Genomic DNA, 18,146 nt, shown 5'->3' with positions numbered 1-18,146 from the left:
CTCCTCCCACAGGGAGCACGTCGCAATTAACTGCCAAAAGATGGCTGCTAATATTTGTGTTTTTTAAATACATCTATATGTGCGTACATGTGCATATGTTCCTGTGACACGGTGAATAACCTTCCAATTAACTGTCTGCTTAATTCTGTGGTGAAACTGAGAGAGACCAGCAAAGGGAGAGGAGCAGAAGAGGCCCATGTCGGCTTAATGTCCTTGTCTCAATTGAGTATAAGGGTTTTTGTTGGATGTTGGTGTTGGACATTGTTGTTGTGAAACTAGGGGAAAAGACAGAGTTGTGCTTCTTTGGAGCCAGCCTCCCAGTTGCAAAATAAGGCCAGGAAAACAAACACGGGCCTCAAATTAGATTTCCCAAAACATAGCATTCCCTCTCATTTTACACACCACTGTGGCCTGCAGACGAGAATAGAATAACCCGTGAAATCCGCTTCGGATTCAGAATGGCACAGTCACTGGAACATTTGACAAGCGAGTGCCCTCTGGATCTATCTGATGACCCAATTTTTTTATTCTTTCGAAAAAAAAAAGATCTAAAAGTGTTGCCTAGGTATGTTGTGAAACTGCCCAGCTATTGTAGATCACTGATAGGACAGTCCAGCTATTAAAAACTTTTCCCCTTACTCTCTTTAACTCTTATGTCAAATCTACCTCACTTTCCTCATTCCTTCCCTCCTATGAGCTCCCACTCTGCTCCTTTTTTCCCCTCTATCAAACTGCCTCTCCCTGCGTGGGATGCTTGAGCTGATGCACTTTACCCAAATGAAGGGAAAGATGGGGATAAGGGTTGTTTCTGTCGACAGTGGCACCGTTTGAGGTGTGGACCCCCTCCTGAGAACCCAAGACTTTGGGTTAAATTCAAAAAGGCCCCAACTTCTGCAGGAAAAAATATGAAGAGATCCATGCTGCCAGATTTAAACCAACAAGCTATTTTTTTTAGTAAATGTGAGCATTTTCAGGTTCGTTGCTGTGTTTGGCCATGACTAGTTGTCAAGTGGCCTTTAATCTACTGAACAAGGACAGTCGACTCATGACTTTAAAGTGACGATGACAATGTTCATTAAAGATCAGAATAATTCAAAATATTTATCTTTATGTTCCAAGGCAGGAAAGTAATTAAAAGAAATGTTTGTATTGAAAAAAAAAAAAGCCCACAATATTTATTCAATGGAGCACAAGGGGCTTATTATCAATTATAAAGAATTCTGTATTTGATATTCATCTACATTCAAACTACATTCCCACCTGTTTTGGCCGGGTGAGGTGAGAGCAGCCACCCTAAAAGGGAGCTTGTGTGTCAGACATGCCCACAGAGACAGGGGTTATGATAATGGGTAACTGTGAGAAAGGCTAGGAGGCAGCAGTTGGACACATACACCATATACCATGGGCTATAGTCACCCCCCCCCTCCATCCATGTTTTATGGCTAGATTCTGTTACTGCTCTCTGGCTCACCTCACAGTGTGAAATGAGCAAGTCTCGACTATCCTCCTCACCCCACCTCGCAAGCTCGCAGACACACGTGAGCACTGCCAAGAGTGCCGTTTCTGTTTGGGTCTAAACATGTGGGGGTTTATGATCTGTTGAGTGTGTCATTTGAAATGCGGTTGTACAGTATGTCACGGTGTTTGAGGAAATGCTTGCGTGTGTACACCTAAGTGTGTGTTTACGGATCGTCCAAGAGAGATGGACTTTCCGTTTGTGCGTACTTACCGTACTGCTGACATTACAGTTGCATTAGCAGGTACATGATGTGAGGGCCTCATGTTTGCTCAGTGGAAATTTACAATTCTAAATAATCACCATCCAACTCTTTTTCTACCTTCTTTTCTCTAGTTTCCCTTGCCCTTTCCTTTCCCTTACTTTCTTTCTCTGTCTCACTCAGGGGGAGGGTGAGGGGCATGCTCCAGGCGGCAGCAGGTTTAGCAGGTTCTGAGGAGCGCGAGAATAATTTTGGATCTGCTCTGTTTCATCATCTCCTGCTGTCGGAAGTTTGTTTCTGAAGCAGGAGCCTAAACACTTGCTTCCTCAGATGATGTGTCACAAGTGGCACTTTGTTGAGCACTTGTATTTGTCTCTGGCAGGTTTTACATAGTGGAAATGAACAGGGATTGTACAGTGAGCAAGTTGTGATCTCTGTTTAGTGTAAACCAGGGCTTTGTCAGAACTTGTATTCTTGTTGTGTAGTGTTTGGGTTCGTTTCAGTGTTTGATTTGTTTTTACATTTGGGAGTTTCCACAGTCACACCCAAATATACCCTTTACAGGATATTCACAACTCTACTGTATCATATATAACATGACTGTAAACTTTAAGCATTCTTGTAATTTGAATATATTGATTAAGAAAACGAGTCACTATAGTCATTCCAAAAGTGCAAAAAACGGACAAAGCACCATTGATAATTTTGTGTCATTCTCATTGCCAAAATACTGGTCTTTACGAGGGGTTTTCAGCTTAGACAGGCATTAGACGATTTATATGGGTGTGGATAAAAGTTTAACCTTTCTTTGTTGAAGAGAAAAAAAGATAAGTGATATGGTTGAACCTACTAGTCACTGTGTAAATGTTTCCATGCAGATCTCTGGAATAACAGCCCTTTTGTCATAACTCACTGTTGCTGACTTAAAACCCTCGAACAGGCTTTTATCCCATGTACCTGTGTAGTTCAGAGGAGAATGTTGTCAGAACCTGTGGAAGTGGATGTTAAGGAGTGGAAATGTTTTTGAAAGTGCCAGTGTGCATGAGGTGTAAGTGAATAAATAGATAAATAACCACCGGCTCTTGTAGAACGAGCCTCTCTGGCCGTGGGCCAGGCAGGTAATTCCTCCAGCATAGTTTTGGAAGGGCCACAGCAAGCCAAGCCTGCCTCAGCAGTCAGACTGTCTGCACATTTCTGCCACTGATGGCATACCAGGGGCGCCATTTTCCTCTCTGAGACAGACAAGCCGGAGGATCTGATTGGCCTTCCGCCAAAGCGCACTCACAAAGGCTCCTTTGACAGCAGGTCAGTCGGTTAACCAAGCAGTAGGCAGAGGGAGAGAGGGATAAGCCAGAAAAAAAAAAAAAACTCCTCACCCCTCAGCTTCATTATTAAAGAGTTGTTCACACAAAAAAAATGGACTCTCTTGTTTGTAAAAAATTGAATAACACATTTTCAGTTATTTAGTTTTTTTAGGTAACTAGATACATTCGTGGTTCTGTAGACCTTCAGCTCTAATTGGGATGACTGTATACTTGCCTCACATCCACAGACATGGGTCAGAATGGCAGCTTAGAATTCATGGGTAGACCTAGAATTGTGTTTCGTGTGGGGGCCTACGTCCTCGCAGCCTTGTGCAGAGAGCCAGTACTGTCAGAAGTGTGCCTTAATGTGAAATAATCATCTTCTTGAACTGACAATATTTGTCTGTGATTCTTCCATGCCTGATTTAATTAGCTAATGCTAAAAACCATTACAGTATCTAAGTTAAAATGTTTTCTGTTGCGGTATTATTATTATCATTATTATTATTTATTTCCAAACATGAGTAATTTCTTATATGTGTCAGAATTTGGTGGATTTTTGCAAGTTGAGATTTACAAAGCAACTGGAAATGTTTTGGTTTAACCCACAATCGAATGCATTAATATTGAGTCTGCATTTTGGCCAAGATAAATATGCGCACAACCATTAGCTCGTCCTTGTTAGCATGTAGATGGAGCCTCACATCTTATATTTTCATCATAAAGCTGTGTAGGAGCTGACACGGTAGCGTTAAATAGCTGCTGATGTTCTCCTGTGTGCTCCGGCGCTCATTATCTCTCCAGTCCAGGCCTTGCGTCTCAGCTTTCTCCTGCCGCCCATCTCCTCCCCTGTGTACCAGCCGCTTTGCATACGACTGATGTTTAAATGCTGCATTGTTAACTGACGTGGGGTAGCCCTTTGCTGACCCGGGAGGTATTTGCTCGTTTGATCATGGGGCAGCAGTTTTAATGTATCGAAGCACCGCTGCTCCGTAAAGCCCCTAGTATACGTGGAGATGGAGGGCGAAGGCAGGACGAGGGATTCGTCGGTTGCAGGTCTGACAGTACAGAAGGAAGGTGATTATTAGACTCTGTTGGTCAGCAAGGCCGGAGGGGACACTGCTGACCCTGCACTTCCACTTATGCTGTGATGGTGGGTGTTGGTATTTCAGGGGGGTTTTGCGAGGGTTGTGGCAAAGACAGAGAACAGGGCTCCATTGATGAGCAGTTTCAATATTTCCATCATAGTGTGTCTTTTTTTTTTTTATAAGGGTTTGAATATGTGCATTTGTTTCAGATCTTGCCCTGTGGTTTCTCTTTTTTATTTTTTATTGTTTGTCGTCCTGCTGTCTGATTTACATGATCTAAAATCGACCTCTCACTGAATTAGCCACAAGGGCTTTTTTATTCCCAGGAAAAAAAAGTTTTGTTCATTTTCTTCCCATAAAGTTAATATTTTGCACATAGTTTTAGCTATTGACTTTTACAAACGGCATCAGTTCAATCTTATAGTAAGTTCTCAGCCTTAGTTTGTCACGGAGACTGCAAACTGAAAGCCGAATGTCAGTGAAAACCACCTTGCCTTTTCATCTCTGTCACTGGGCATAGAATCCCACTTCGCTGGCTGACAACACAACAGAAAGAAGTGTTGAGAAAGAGGAAAAACAATGGCACAAACAGTGTACAAGTTTGTGTTCAAGCCTTGGGACCCGTGTATCAAGACCCTGCTTGCGCTGAAGCTAACCAAGCTCTGGCCCCTCAAAAGAAACTATTGAACAGCCATACACCCTTCTAGCCTTTTCCTTACCCTTCTTGGCCCTTTTTTTTCTCTGTCTACCTTCTTCTTACCTCTTTGGTTCTTTTCTTGTGGGAAGTCTCTTAGAGCGGCAGTGACCATAGATACCAGGGGGAAAAAAACAGTAAGAAAACCCACATCGCTCAACTAGATCATTAATATTTGATGGACTGTTCGTCCATGAATTTCCCATAGCATTCCATAGTGGGCTTGTGATGTGCAGAATGCAAGGATACAGATGGACATTATTCAAAGAACTTGATGCAGCATCAGGACCACTGTGACCAGCTGGATCAGCTCAACCTCAAAAATGTGTGTGTTTATCAGCCTTCCAGAGTCAGAAATCCTTTGATGTTATTGTGTCATTAAGCACATTTGACACTGTTTTATAAATAGACTTACCTTTAAATTCCCTTCTGAATAATCATGTTAACATGCTCCAGATTAACTCCCACCTTCCATATCTATGTCAAGCACTATGGATCCTCTTGAGATCTCACAACTGGTTTCTGCAAATATGGATTGGCTCTTGCATTTCCAAAAGTCCCAGAGCAGCCCAGATGCCCCTTGACTTTTGAACTATGGTTCACAGGAAAGCAGAGGTGAACCAGCAATCTGCATCTCTCATGGTGCCTCACGCCCACGCTGCTGAGAAAGAGAGAGAGAGCGAGAGAGAGAGAGAGAGAGCCACATGAGTTTATGTCTAGCAGTGGAAGGAAAAAGAAATAAATTGAAGGAGAATTCTGAGTTGATTAACTCAGGCTGTCATCGTCGACCCTCAAAGTTCCTTCCTTCTTCTCTTTCTGCTACCCCCTATCTTTTCCCATTTTCTCGCTTCTTCACTCATTCTTCCTTTTTTCTTTTTCTGAGCTTTTGCAGAAGGCTGACCCTGCATGGCTGCAGGCCTTGATTAGCAGGGCTTCAGAGCCCAGAGTCTATTGATCGGGCCTCCGGAGCACTAAGCAAATGTGGCTGGAGCAACAAGTCAATAACGCTGTTACTGCAACAATCCCCGTCACACTGGTGGCTTCCCCCACACACTCCGAGTGGTTATTTTTCACGGGTTGGGGAAAGAAGGGAGATTTAGTGGTGAAAAGGCAATCATGAGCGAATCAGTGTCACTCAAAGCACTTGCTCTGTATCTTTTTTCCGTCTCAAACCACATCTTCTCTTCATTCTGAACATTTAATTTAACATGATTTAACTGGTGATTTGTTCCATGTAGAAGACAAGTTTATTCTAAACCATTACCTAACTTCCCTTTCTCATCTCTCCCAGCCTGATCCCTCCTCTCAGTCTCTCTCTTGGGCTGTCTCAGCTTAGACACAGGGACTAGGGAAGTTAGTCTGCAAATTTAATGGAACAGCATGGATTATTTAGACTGACTAAAGCTTCTCTTGTAGTGTCAAATGGGGGGTTGTGGGATGACATTATACCCCTACATTCTCTCTCTTCCCCAGTCTCCTGCTCTCTTGCTCTTCCTTTCTGCTCAGCCTACCTGATGGATAAAGTGATCTGCACCTGCAATGTCCAAACACGGTGGACCTGATGGTTTACATAATCCTTAATCGCTCTGTGTTATTTCACACCAGATTGCCAGACACTCTTATAGTTTTCACACATTTTACCCGACACTCCCTTGATGCAGACACACACATGTGCAAAAAGTGCTCTTACACAATCTTTGACACACATGAATGTATAGTCTGACACTGTGAACCTTGGTTGGCTGAGTCCTTTCATACCTGCAGGACAGAGCAAGGGGTAAAGGTGGCCTGATGGTCATGAGGTCAAGTTCAAGACATGGTTTCTCTTCTCTTGCTTGCCTGTGGCCCTAACATGAAATCCAAGCTTGGTTAGTCTGCATTCTGTCCACACTGACATGCAAACGCAACCTTTAACCTCTGGATACCAACACAGGAAACAAGTGTTAGCTACTTCCTTTATGGTTGGACTTTCTGCTGTCCAGAATAACTGAGCTGTGGTTGATTGAAACCAAGTTAACAACTCCAGATGAAGGGAGGTCAGCCTTCCACTTTATTACTAACTTCACTAGTTTTGGAAGTCTGTTGCTGACATATCCCTGATGGCAACAACTTCATGTTCAAGTATTCAAGTTTCTATACCATACACTCAAAGTTTGTGTTTTAAGAAGTGTTTGAAGTGACCTTTTTTTGACCCGATAGAGCAGTCAGTTGTCCAGACAGTATTTACACAACTCGCAGGTTCTTAGCTTGGAAGAGTGGAAAAAAGGAAGAAGTTAATGTCTCTTCTTCGTGGAAGGGAAATATTGCAACATCATCCGTATCTGGAGACACACAGGATGCAAAACTAAAACCACACGGGACTTGAAGCAAATATTTGGAGAGCTGACTTAAAATGGCAAACAAACAGCATGCGGAGGAGCTTCCTTACCAGTTAATAAAAAGACTCAGACATAAACACTAATATCCTCATGTCTTCTTTGTCGTGGAATCCTAAACAGACGTCTTTTTAAGGCCCAAAGAGTTTAAAGCATTTATCTGATAAATGGTTTTTGTTTTGAGCAGAAAGCAGAAAGCATTAAGGCACCTCATGAAATGAAACTGTTGGGACAAGTTCTTGTGAAGATAAGTGCTTTGATTCCAACTTGTATAAAAAAAAATTAAACTATTAACTCTATGAGCGACAAGGCTTGATAAGGAAATAGATGTACTGTTTCCTAACTATCATAACTTTTAATTTACTGTTAAACTCTGGGAAAAAAAAAGTTAAAAATTCAGGTGAGACTGCTTTTATATTGTGAGTCTAAACATTTCATCAGTACGCCTGGAGATGTTAGGTCAAATTTCACAATAATGGAGTTGGTGTTAGGTGTCAGACTTTGGATCTCCCTTCTTCCCTGACATGAACTCAGCAAAAAACATCATAGTTAGTGTATTTCTGTAAAAGTAACAATAATAAAAAAGACACACTGTAAAGCTATGTTTAAAAAAAAAAAAAAAAAAAGCTTTGCTATGATTAAATTATGAGCCATTATGTGATGCTGTAGCGGTCTCTTTTTCTCCCTTTCTGTGTTGTACCAGTAACAAAGTGTGCAGATGCCATGAACCATCGCCTCAGGTGTCCTTTGCTCCCTGACCATCCCAGTCCACCCCCCCACCCCCCCCTTTCCTTCTCTTTCTCTCATGAAAGTGAGCAGTAGTGTACACAAATGATTTATGTGCTTTAATGAGATTTCAATACTGAACAAACAATAAAAATTTATGGACATCATAGTTTTGGAGGCCTGCAGCTCTAATGGCTAATGTTACGCCCTTTTTCACCAGGGCCAGTAATCGGATCTGCAGCTGGCCCCTGGCCCTCGCAGAATGTATAGCAAGGGGGATTTCGTGTTTTGGGAAAATCTTAGCAGAAAGGAGAAGTGGTGAGGAATGTCAGCTATCAGGATGTGGGAATATTGCATGGATGTATTCTGTGTTCCCCAAATGAAGTTGTAGTCAAATAAAGAGGGCATCAGTTATATGTTTGTATCTACACAGTTAGAGTCCAGATATAGAGCGAGTCAGTCAGCAAACTCGGCAACAAACACTGAGCATAAATTTGTTTGTTCACACAAGTAATGGATATGGATTTCCTTTCCATCCCCGGCCAACTTGACAATGACCATAACAGAGTTGCAAAGGGAACTTCATCCCACAGTTTACCTCACATCCATCAACAAAATCCTGCTCCTTTGTGTATAATTACAATATTCTCCAGCACAGAACCTGTAGCATGCAGCATTTTAGCATCACTGGTAATTGTAGTTATTTGTTCCATGTCCAACCACCTCGTATGAAAGCCCTGTCTTTCCAATCTTGTTTTTGGAATTGGCACAGTTATAAGGAGCATTATTCCTTATTAGTGAAATATTCAGATCATCTAATTTCTTTAACTGATTTTTTTTTTCTGTTGTTAGATTCAAAGCATTGAAACCCAGAATACAAGTATACAGCACCTGATGTGATTACAAAGGACTCGGCTTAGGTTGTTCATCAACTTACATTGACAGTTATAAATATGGGCTGTTGACATGCTCCTGTAGACTGTAAACTAGCGAGGTGATAAGCACATAGGGCAAACACCGGGAAAAAAAAGAAAAAACATGTATCAACACAGCCCTCCAGCAAGAGTGAGAGAAGGAGAAGCAGGAGATGAGAAAAAAAAATTAAAAGGTGAGTGAAATATAAGCAATGAACAGAATGAATCGACAGAATGTATGAATAAGGCGACAGAAAGTGGACACACAGGAGGATAGAGACAGAGAGGGAAGACGTGGAGGTGGGGGGGATTCAGGCAGGGGAATGGTCTGTGTATGAACGGAGCACAGAAAGCCACCTGTACATCACACCGGGATGAGGAGAAGCTGCAGCAGCTACCTGAAATTGCTGCCGGCAAGAAAAAGTTCTTAAAAATTCCAGACACACTAGCAATGTATTCTCTCTTTCTCTTTCTCCTTCACCCACTCTGCCTATTTTCCATTTCCCTCTCCATCTCCTTTTCTCTCTGTCCCTCTTTTCATCCACTTTTGCATATACACCCTCTCCTCCCACGCTGAATTTCCTCCTCCTTCCCACCTCCCTCCTTCCTACTCAGTCTTCCTCTGCCCGCCCTTCCTTCCTCTTTCTATACTTTTCCGGGAAAGAGCTGGGTCCCAGTCTAGGCTGCTGCTTGCCGGGGTAGCCGCCAAATAAAAAATGGATGAACTTGTAGAACCCTGGTGCTCTTCTCCTGCATCAAGTTGGTGGAAAGAGAGAGAGAGAGAGAGAGAGAGAATCAGGCTGACATGAAAGACCACGTCCTCCAAATAAAAACCTGTCCATCTTTTATGTCAGTTTTCTCTCTTTTGTCAATACAGGTCAGAAAAAGGTCTGTGACTCTTTTGGGGATCAATAATCTCAGCAAAAAAAAAAACACTAGGGAACTTGTTAGATTAAAAATAAATGAAAAGAACCTTTCAATAAGGAGATGAGTTTTATATTTTGTTAAAGTAAAAGCTTTGTCAAAACAATTCAAATGTGTCCAATGTGTGGGTATATGTTAGAACATACAGTCCCCCTTTTAGTGGCGTTATAGCAAAATGAACTTGCGAGGCAGATGGATTTCTCGCGAGCAAAAAATCCATCTTGTCAGACTACAAGCTATTCACTTGTAGCCGCACCGCAGTGGTTCGGACCGGTCCGCATCCTTTGTGGGAAGAACTACTGGCAGCTACGGACGTGTCTTCGATGTGGCGACAGCGAGAAGTGACTGTTAATCAACAGCAATGGTGCTCCTGCTTTTTTCTGTGTAATATCATTTCAATATGATATAATTTTGGTTGCACATTTGGGGCTGTAGTAAATTGTGATATTTTATTTAGCAAATAAATAATAATAATGATAATAAAAAAAAGGCTCTTTTACTCTTTAGTGTTACAAATATGGCAGACGTAAACAAACCTTTAACTAAATTTTACCACAGTTTTTGTCAGTGTATTAAAAGACCTGTCAATCAAGTGTCAGTCATAAAAGTCATATATACTCATCGAAGGCTCCTGTCTTGTTGTTTTGTTTCCATTTTTGGTCAGGAGTCGACATTTTTCTCTTTACAATCAGATCACAGACAGTGCCTTTATGCAATAGAGATAAGATAACATGAAGGGAAAACATGTATCTACATACTACGCTATTGCACGGAGTTAATAATGGACTATTTATCTTCAGTTCACAGTGAGTGTTGAGGTGCGAGTGCTTTCCTAAATATTGTTTTTCTTTGGGGAATTACATGATGTTGAGGACTTCTTTAAATAATTACAGTTAACAGCTTGCAATTATAGGCCCAGTCCAGCTGTGTGTGTGTGTGTGTGTGTGTGTGTGTGTGTGTGTGTGTGTGTGTGTGTGTGTTTGTGTGTGTGTTTAAAAAAAAAAAAGTCATCATTTATCTTGAACACACCCTTGGGGGCAATAGGCAGATCATACGTGGTGGGATCAGATCTCTCCAACAAACAGGTCAATTCATTATCGCTGCAGAGCAACATGAACCCGATCTGATTGTTGAGGATTTTTCTGCCTCGTTCTCCCTTGTTTCATTCACTTGACTGAGGCGTCGCACGTTTCTCACCTTTCTTCACTCAAACTGGATTGATCGCAGGCCCATCTCCACTCTTTATTTGTCGTGTGTGTGTGTATGTGGCTAGTGGGTGTGAGCCCAGACCAATACGTGTCTGTGTGTGTGTGAGTGAGCGTGCACATGTGCTTCCACAATGAAACATTTATATGTATTAGTTTGTGATAACAAGTCGATGCATTAGTTAGGACTTACCCCCACCAACGTTCCACCTTCGTGTCCATCACTCAAACCATTTGTGAACACATTGATCCTTCCCTCCCTCCCCCTCTCCCCCCTCCCCTCCTTCTCTCCCATGCTGTATATTCCCAGGGTTTGGAGGGAGGAGAGCCAGAATGGCTCAGACAGCCATTGATTTTTATTTTATTGGTCTACTAGTGGAAAGAGGAGGAATAGGGGAGGGCCTGAGAGATGCAACTCTGCTGCTAAGTTTGTTCTTAGTTGAGAACGTGTGTGCGCGTGTGCATGTGTGTGTGTCTGTGTGTGTGTCTTTAGGTGGGTTGGGCCTATCTGCTTATGTTTGTCTGACTGAGACTGTTTTTGTTTTGGGGTAGGGGGTGTTATCTGTCTGTCTGAGAGGTGTGTATATGTCTGTGTGTGTATGTCCAGCCACCTCTGAGAGCCATCAAAAGCTCTGTGTGTGTTTGTGTACATGTATGTTAGTGTGTGTCAGTGTGTCTGTGTGCCCACCCTCTTGTGTTCTGTGGGCACGTGTGTGTGTGTGTGTGTGTGTGTGTGTGTGTGTGTGTGTGTGTGTGTGTGTGTGTGTGTGTGTGTGTGTGTGTGTGTGTGTGTGTGTGTGTGTGTGTGTGTGTGATTGAAGGGACCAGGGAATCTGGGGCACTGATGGAGCTGGCACTAGGGACCTGGACCCCAACACACACACACACACACACACACACACACACACACACACACACAGCTGAGGTGTATCCCGGTGCTCATTAGAGCTGGTAATAAGGCTGTGCTGCTGGAAGAGGAGGGAAAAAACAGGGAAAGGAAGAGAGGGAGGGAGGAAGAGGGTGGGAAGGGAGAGAAAGAAAAAAAAAACTTGAGATTTTAAATTTTAATAACACTGGTACAATTTTGTAAATCTTTCCTGACAGAAAAGTCCTCATTATTTTCATCTGTCTCCAAGGAGCCTCCCCTCCAGCTCTGCCTCCCTGGGTAAACGGACTTCTCTCTCTCCCTTCCTCACTTTCCCTTCCTCTCTCTCTCTCCCTCTCTCTCTTTCTCTCTCTGTCTTTCGTTCCTCACTCTCCCTCTGTTTCTCTCCACCTCTCTATTTCTGTCTCTCTACTCTTTCTCTCTTGTTTTTACTCAGCTCCTTTATTGTCCATTTCCGTCCTTCCTGCTTGCTTTATTTTTTGCTCTCCTTTGCACTCATCATTTCGACAATGTTCTCTCTCTCTCTCACACTGTCTCTCTCTCTCTCTCTCTAACATTGGTGCTGTATATCTGTGTATTTCCGTCTAGTAAGGTGTTAGCTGACTGGCTATGCCTGCGATGAAGGAACATCAGGAGCCAATAGAACAGCCAGTATTATATGCTCTTATTGGCTGGCGTTTCAGTTACAGTTACTGTTGGTCTGTCTTCATGTGAGTTTTTTTTTTTTGTAGTGGTGGGGCACTGACAGAGAAAATACTTGGGGATAATGGTATCATAGTAGGGAGCGGGGTAAAGGTAAGCCTTCTCAAACTCAGTGTGTGTAGGAGTGTGTATATGTGGGTCAGCATGTACATCTGCACCCTTGTACATGCACTGTGTGCATCGCTCACACATCCCCGAACTCTCCACACACACATACACACCCACACACACACCCTTCTCACCCCCCACCTCTATGTCAAGTGTCAAAGCTGGAGGATGGATCCGGTTTGATAAGTTCTGTTCTGTCTGGCCACGTGTCAGGACGGGATCAACCATACGGCAGAAGAAAAGCATGTTCTTCACTCTCCTACCTCCCAATTTTGGGGATTTTTTTTTTTTTGGGGGGGGCAGGTGTTCTATATTTGTGGGGTAAGTTTTATTTTAGCTGCCCCTGTTCTGTGAGGAATTTAAATGGAAACTGAAATGACTTACTGTAGAAGCTCATTTGACTGGAGCGCTTATAGTAAAGTGCTTTGCTCGATACAGAACACAAATCTGTAGATTAAATCTACAAGTGACATTATGCAGATGAGGCGTTCAGAGGATTATGAAAATGATCTGTCCTCTGGGATTTTTTTTTCTTTTTTCTTTTTATAGCCACCAGTTGTTATGAGTGACCAAATGGAAAAATAGCAAAATAGCTGTATGACTTGTCAGCTTTTTTCTCTGTTGTACACCGAGTATTTGTTTGTGAAACGTTGCGCAGTTGTGATTCTAATAGTGAAGCCTGTAACATAACATAACTAGTGACTTAATAGCCGTCTCAGCTCTGTTGTTGTTAAAGGAGAGTGAGGAAAAGACTGTTTACATTCACAGATCCTTTTTAAAAATGGATTTTAGTGAATTATGACTGAACCCCCCCCCCTTCCACTAACTCCTCCCAGCCTGTCTTGCTATATCCATGTGTGTGTGTGTGTGTCTGCGTCTGCGAGCCAAGTCCTCTGGTCAAAGGTGGCCCTTGGCTCATAAACTTCACAAGATCTTGTGGTTCGACTTGAATTATTGCGAGCATTAGAAAAGAGATGTGCGAGGTTCACGTTATTGGTTTCGGTTTTGACACTCAGTTTCTCAAAGTGAATTAAGTCACACAGCTGGTGAACTGAAGACCATACTTAAAGTTTGAGTTGTGGCAAGATTGAATTTAACCTTCATTTATTTTGGAGAAATTAGTTGCTTCAGCAGCTTGACATGTTTGACTGGCCAGTGCTAAATTTGTATCAACCTTCTGTTTAAATGTTCACATTGCCACAAATAAGATTAGCTGCTTTACATTAAACTTCAAGGCATGTTTTGTTGGGTTGGTGTATAGAGAACCGGTTTAGGTCAAAATAAGTATTTTTTCAAATATGTGTCCCCTGAGTAAAAGTTCTTAAATCGCAGCACTGTCATATTCCTTACTGCTTTGAACATGTAAGTGTTTGAAGTTATTCAGTGTTGTTTGCTACCGAATCAGACTCCTTTTAATGAATGCAATTTTTACAGAATTGAACCCCCCCCCCCCCGTTAGAACCCCGGCTCCTCATCCACGAGGCTAAACTAACTTCCCGTTCATTTTTCCACCCCCAGGCCTCGAGTCACCCTCCCTCTCTTTTTCCCCAGCTGAAAAATTAACAAACAACACAAAGCGCTCTGGATTCTCCCAACACACTCAGACACACATACACAAGCATCTCCTCTGGGTATTGGGCTGGGATAAATAATCATTCTAAATAATGAATGTCAATTAATAGGGGGAGATGTGGCCTTGCTAAGCATGCTCTGATGAGCGTTTCACTGGGATCTCCTCCCCAGATGGCTTCAGCCAATAATTTCAACCTCATCCAAACACCAGGATCAGGCTGTCCTATCAGCATCCTTAATACTGCTTCAACACTCACCACAACATAGACATGTGGGCATATGGCATATGCAGCAGGGTGTTTTTATTTTTATCACGGGTGAAACCTCAGCATGGCTTGCGTGTGTTGTATAAGACATGGTTTGCTGTACACAGTATGACACGCCATGTTAATGTATGCATTTATTCAAGGGTAAACTGTCTACTTATAAAGCAGTGCTACTTACAAACAGTAGTTGTAATGAGCTCTCTGGTGTTATCCAGTGAGAAGCAGTACAGTATGTCAGTGAAAGGACGAAGCGTCTTGTTCCTGGGAAGAAGTTCATGGTGTGTTAAAAGTGATTGGTTAAAGTTTTTACTGTATATCAGTGTCCTCTGAAAGCAGTGGGCATGGATATGTGGTTGGTTTGTATGTGCCTGGAGAGTCCTTTGTGCAAAGTAGACAAAAAAGCAGAGACATAGAAAATACAAAGACGTAAGCATGAAAGCGCTCCTGTGACACGTAGCGAAACTGCGTGGTTACACTTTTGTCGTTCTTTCTTCCATAGCCGTGGGCGTTAAACTAAGTGGCTAGCTGAGGCTACTGCAGGTGCTGCTGCTGGTGGACTGGACGAGCTTGTGAGCTCGACCGGTGCGTAAGGCTCAGACTTGGGCTTTGGAGGGTAGCAGGGTGACTGAGCAACCAGCCGGCCCCCCTCCCCGGTGATAAATGGCCACAGCATGGGCTATTCATCTCCTGCTTAGAGAGGTGGACAGTGCCCCCCCCGGCCTCTCCTCCACCCCTCCGCATGTCAGCAAATGTGATAATTCTCTCATTTGTCAGGAGCAGCGGAGGGTTCGGTGTGGTTTGTGTGTGTGTGTGTGTGTGTGTTCGTGTGTTTGTCTGTGTGCGTGTGAGAACACAAACTCTGGAGAATTTTTGGGGACACGCACACTAGATGAGAGATGAGTTGCTCACACTCCTGATGGTCTGAAAACTCTCCGGCACACGAGCACCCGTTCCCTCACTCCGGCCCTCCTTTCCCAGCTTTGTGTTTTTTTGGTTCAAAGCCCCCTCTTGTCAAGTTTACTTAGGTCACAGTGGGAAAATTTAAATGTGCAAAAGAGTGAGTCGTTTTATGGCAAATTCCATCAGTAATTCAGCGATTTTATTACCTCCAGGAAACTACTGAGCCACTTTTTCCACTTTATTGTGCAAATAAAGTTTTAGAGCCTGTCTGCAGTGTGCGTGTATGTTTGTGTGTCATGCTTGTTTATAAGTGTTTTGCTCTGTTTTGTATGTTCACATGTGTGTGCACGTCGGTATGAAATTTTTACAGAGGCTACGATTGTTTAGGCAAGTCTGAAATAATTTGTGCGGCATTTTAGACAGGAGCACGGCACAAATGCTTTGCAGTTTTGGAAATATTGTGTGTGTGTGTGTGTGTGTGTGGTGCGTGCGTGCGTGCGTGCGCGTGTTTGTGTTTTATTCTCCCATGCCAATGGTTGTGTACTAGTAAATACCATGTATTCAGACCTCATGGTAGCTATTAAACATGATAAACCTCCAGTTGATGGCTGTTCATTTAGTTTGCACATAAACATGTGACTGTTTTACGTGTTTTACTTTTCTCTGTAGACACAATATGACTTCTGTGAACCCTGCCTGATGTCTCTCTCTCTCTCTCTCTCTCTCTCTCTCTCTCTCTGCAGGATCATCCAGAATCGAATCCTGGTCTTCATCCTTGGAGCCATCATTCTTCTCACCATCATCCTGGCCATCTATTTCAATCTGCGAGGCCACTGATCTCCCCTCTACACACACATCCGCACCCCCCCCCACCCCAAACCCCTGACACAAATACAAACACACACACACACGTGATTAATAGCGACAAAAGCGTTGTTCTGCTGTAATTAGGACAAATGGTCCCCATGAATCACTGTTTCCAAAGCCTGACAGGGAGCTTTTTTCCATCTCTTTCTCCTTTCCTGTTTGCTGTCTCCTTCTCTCTTTCTTTCCCTCTCTTACCTTTTTTTTTCTCCACTTTGCTTCTTTCCTTTCTCTTTCTTTTCTTCTTTTTCTTTTCTCCTCTTCAGCTTTGTCCTCTCTCTGTCAGGCTTTCTCTTACATCTCCAGGGGCAAAAATGGGGGGAGATGTTTTTATGATAGCTAAAATTTTTCATGGTGTCATCCCCAGTCTGGTTTTGCAGCTCATCCTGTCCCCAGGTGAACAAGGCCTGGGGATTTTTTTTGTAACTCGAAGAAGATTCAGATATGTATATTATTTTTCTGTGATGGAGGTGGGTCAAGTGTTATTCAGGGTGGATGTGTGCATGCATGACAGACAGAGGGAAAGACAGATATGAGAGTGTTTTGCACATGTATGCACGTGCATGAGTGACGGTCATGGATTGGGGGACCTGCGCTGTGTTTTTTTTATTAACACCAACAGTAGACACACATACTGTCGTGTGTGTGTGTGTGTGTGAGCTTCTGTAACTAAATGATTCAGCTGTTCTTCATGTAGCCCCCACACAGCACAGAGGACAGTGCCTTCAGATAAGATATTGCTGTTCACACTCCTTCTTTAAAAAGCTCGGCAGAGCCCAAAATAGACGAGTGGCGAAGCCTTGAGAAGAGGATGCACATGAAAAGGTTGAGGTCAGTTCAGTCAATCAAGGTGAAAGTTCATTTTTATTAAGAGGAAGCTGTTTATTTTGAGTTATAACATTGAAGAACAGATGTTAGAACATTTCAGGAGAGTTTGGAGACCAGTCAAAATAAATCAAATTTACTCTTAAAATGTTTTTAATACATAAAGGAACTGACCCCAATTCTTGACACATACATTAGAGAAAAACTAACTTTAATATCCCCATTTGGTAGAATTGCCCTGCACCTCCCAAACACCGATCTCCTCAGCTCATCCCCATGGACTTATTAACATAACTGTCATTGTGGAAAATTATAGGCATCATACTGTATGTACTAACATTTAAATCTACATCATGTATAGTGTTTTGCTCTCAATACAAGTGATTCTGTTACTATTTATTTATAAATGCATAAATGAGTTTTCAATTAAAGTTTCTGTGCTAGAACTGTATATTTTATGAAGTTTGTAGGTATTGAGAATTAACATTAACTTTTTTTTTTTTTTCTTCTTAATTTTGGGTGTTGAGTGATTAGACAAAAGCAGACTGCGCACCAGGACCAACGGAAATGTGTGGATTTCTAGTTTTGTGTCTTAAAGGTTTTGTTGTTTTTTTTTCCTGCTCTTATAAATGGATCTAACTTGTTTTAGAACTGGTACTTTTTGTTCTATATTTTCCTTGTCAAGTTCTGAAGACTGTGATGCAGTCCTTGTTTCTGTGTCTGCGCTGAGTGATGATGTGATACATTTGCAGGTGTTTGAAAAACGTGTGCATGAGTTTACTGCTGTTTAATTCTTCAGGGGAAAGCCATTCTTCAGGGGGTCTTGGAAAATCTAAATTTAAAGAGCATAGTTGGTGAATTTGTTAAGACACATGAAGCACGCTACAAACACACAAACAGACAGACACACACACAAACACACACATACACACACACACAGGAGTGGAGTATTGAAGTGTGCATGTTTCTCCTGTGGTCGGTGTGGCGGTTCCTGGCGAGGACATTTGCTATTCTGTTTTAGGGCCACGGTCTTCATTTTCGAAGATACTATACCCCCCCACCTCCACCCCCACCC

The 18,146-nt window shown here is 42.6% G+C and overlaps 1 protein-coding gene across 3 annotated transcripts in view; it reads left to right on the top strand.

Annotated features, from left to right (window-relative positions):
- Positions 1-17,722, top strand: part of vti1a (vesicle transport through interaction with t-SNAREs 1A) — a 111,976-nt gene extending 94,254 nt beyond the window's left edge. For all 3 annotated transcript variants that reach the window (XM_023409195.2, XM_023409197.2, XM_023409196.2), the window contains one exon: positions 16,126-17,722. In XM_023409195.2, coding sequence (XP_023264963.1) covers positions 16,126-16,219 — 94 coding nt within the window. In that variant the 3' untranslated portion in view covers positions 16,220-17,722. The remainder of the gene's footprint in view (positions 1-16,125) is intronic.
- The last annotated feature ends 424 nt before the right edge of the window (positions 17,723-18,146 follow it).

Source organism: Seriola lalandi, unplaced genomic scaffold (assembly GCF_002814215.2).
Source record: "Seriola lalandi dorsalis isolate HSWRI2012SDOR001 ecotype SW California unplaced genomic scaffold, Sedor1 jcf7180002054383, whole genome shotgun sequence".
Classification (NCBI taxonomy): Eukaryota; Metazoa; Chordata; class Actinopteri; order Carangiformes; family Carangidae; genus Seriola; species Seriola lalandi.
Note: the sequence above shows the minus strand (reverse complement) of the source record. Positions and strands in the feature narration are given on the sequence as shown.